The sequence below is a fragment of the Conger conger genome, chromosome 14 (genome assembly GCF_963514075.1).
Source record: "Conger conger chromosome 14, fConCon1.1, whole genome shotgun sequence".
In the NCBI taxonomy this organism is placed as follows: domain Eukaryota; kingdom Metazoa; phylum Chordata; class Actinopteri; order Anguilliformes; family Congridae; genus Conger; species Conger conger.
This window is the reverse complement of record NC_083773.1, coordinates 1,763,242-1,765,741: the sequence shown is the minus strand read 5'-3', so window position 1 is coordinate 1,765,741 and position 2,500 is coordinate 1,763,242. Positions and strand designations below refer to the sequence as shown.

Genomic DNA, 2,500 nt, shown 5'->3' with positions numbered 1-2,500 from the left:
TGTTGGAGCCGTGCTTTAAATAGCGTTTGTATGGAACAGATCCTGGACTTCGGGCTGGCGCGGCACACGGACGAGGAGATGACGGGGTACGTGGCCACGCGCTGGTACCGCGCCCCCGAGATCATGCTCAACTGGATGCACTACAACATGACAGGTGGGCCGCAGCCTCAGCTTACCTGTGTACCTGTGTACCTGCACACCTGCACACCTGCTCACCTGTTCACCTGCTTATCTGTACACCTGTGTACCTGCATAGATACCCCCTGCTTATCTGTACAGCTGTGTACCTGCATAGATACCCCCTGCTTATCTGTACAGCTGTGTACCTGCATAGATACCCCCTGCTTATCTGTACAGCTGTGTACCTGCACACCTGCTTATCTGTACAGCTGTGTACCTGCATAGATACCCCCTGCTTATCTGTACAGCTGTGTACCTGCATAGATACCCCCTGCTTATCTGTACCGCTGTGTACCTGCATAGATACCCCCTGGTTATCTGTACAGCTGTGTACCTGCATAGATACCCCCTGGTTATCTGTACAGCTGTGTACCTGCATAGATACCCCCTGCTTATCTGTACCCCTGCACACCTGCACACCTCCCTGAATACTCCCCTACACACCTGTGTTGCTGTGGAGCTGGCCTGGGACACACTGCACATTCTCCAGCAGAGCAGGGCTGGGAGGGACACAGTGTTGTGAAACACAGCCAGACGCACACACGCGCACGCACGCACGCACGCACACACTCACACTCACACTCACACTCACACACACACACACACACACACACACACTCACACTCACACTCACGCACACACTGTCACACGCGCGCACTCTTGCACGCACTCTCGCACACACTCTTGCACACACGCACACGCATAGTCCAGCGCACTGGTGTTCACGCACACAGCCAAGTGCACTAGAATTAGCTGTATATACTGCAGTACTCTTATCTTCAGTATGACTAATTTCTGTGTGTGTGTGTGTGTGTGTGTGTGTGTGTGTGTGTGTGTGTGTGTTGTAGTGGACATCTGGTCGGTGGGCTGCATCATGGCAGAGCTGCTTACTGGAAGGACCCTGTTTCCCGGCACCGACCGTATCCTTTCGGTTTCAGTGTCTCTGTGTGTCTCTGTGTGTCTCTGTGTGTCTCTGTGTGTCTCTCTGTGTGTCTCTCTGTGTGTCTCTCTGTGTGTCTCTCTGTGTGTCTCTGTCTGTCTGTCCCAGCACCCAGGCTGTGAGTGTGTGATGTTGTGTCTGTAGTGCTGTAAGGCCCTTGACCTGGGTACCATAGATATCAACCAGCTGCAGCAGATCATGCGTCTGACCGGGACCCCCCCCGCCTGCCTCATCAGCAGGATGCCCAGCCACGAGGTGAGGACCCCCCCACCCCCGTCCCCAAACCCCGTCCCGTCCCGCCCCCGTACTGCCCAACTCTCCCACTGCACCTGTTCTCCCCCCCCCCCCTCCCCAACCCTACTCAAACATGTGCCAACATTCCTCCTTTCTGCTCCCATTCCAGGCGTGTCTCTGAGAAACATGTCCCGTCTTGAGGTCCATTTTTACTTTTCTTTTAGTGCTGGATTATCTTTGCTCCTGTGTGTCTTTGTGCTCCTGTGTCTCTTTGTGCTCCTGTGTCTCTTTGTGCTCCAGTGTCTCTTTGTGCTCCAGTGTGTCTTTGTGCTCCTGGGTGTGTTTCTCTCTCTCTCTGTTGGCTCGGATCAGCCCTTCAAACGAAACGCCCCAGGGCCAAGTTACTGTGGGCTGGCCGACTCAGGAAATGAGAACTCTGGAGGAAGTGGAGCCGCTGCTGCGTGACTCATCCTGCATGGGCTCCCTCCCACAGTCCCCTCGTTAAAATCCTCATGTCAGAATGCCACCAGCTAAACCAAATACTGCCACAGGCGGTGTGTGCTATGTTGGTGCTGTCTGGTATGAAATCATAAACACATTGATGATGAGATGATACATTTCAGTGGATTTAGCCATTTTGTGGTTTGATGATCCAGAATCCCTCCCCTCCCCTCTCTCCTCTTTGCATCATCTGAACAGTTTCTGTCCCTTAGCTGAGCTTTGTGACATCACTTTCAGATGTGCTGAGCCTTGTGTGAGCTTTATGAAATCATACACTGCCATATCTGGCCTCTTTCTGAGCTTTGTGACATCATGCACTGCAGTTTCTGAGCCTTATCTGTGCTTTGTGACATCACACACTATAGTTTCTGAGCCGTATGACGGATTTGTGACATCACACACTGCAGTTTCTGAGCCTTATCTGTGCTTTGTGACATCACTTTGTCTTGTGTTTGAGACTTTCCAGTTTTTTGTCTTATTTTCTAACCCACCCTCTTTTATTGAAGCAGTCATAAAACGGCTAAACCCTGGCCTGCTCACAACCTGCCATCGCACGTTCTTGTGTCCACCAGCAGCTCCAGTGTAGACCAGCAGACGTGGCAGTAGAAATAAACATTCCCCTCCTCAGCTTCTGCACAGCAGGTC

The 2,500-nt window shown here is 52.3% G+C and overlaps 1 protein-coding gene across 1 annotated transcript in view; it reads left to right on the top strand.

Annotated features, from left to right (window-relative positions):
- The window catches only part of LOC133109532 (mitogen-activated protein kinase 14A-like), a 24,136-nt gene that overhangs the window by 15,620 nt on the left and 6,016 nt on the right, over window positions 1-2,500 (top strand). Inside the window, exons 7-9 of the mRNA XM_061218875.1 lie at window positions 40-154; window positions 1,029-1,100; window positions 1,296-1,375. Of these exons, the coding sequence (XP_061074859.1) occupies window positions 40-154; window positions 1,029-1,100; window positions 1,296-1,375 (267 nt within the window). The remainder of the gene's footprint in view (window positions 1-39; window positions 155-1,028; window positions 1,101-1,295; window positions 1,376-2,500) is intronic.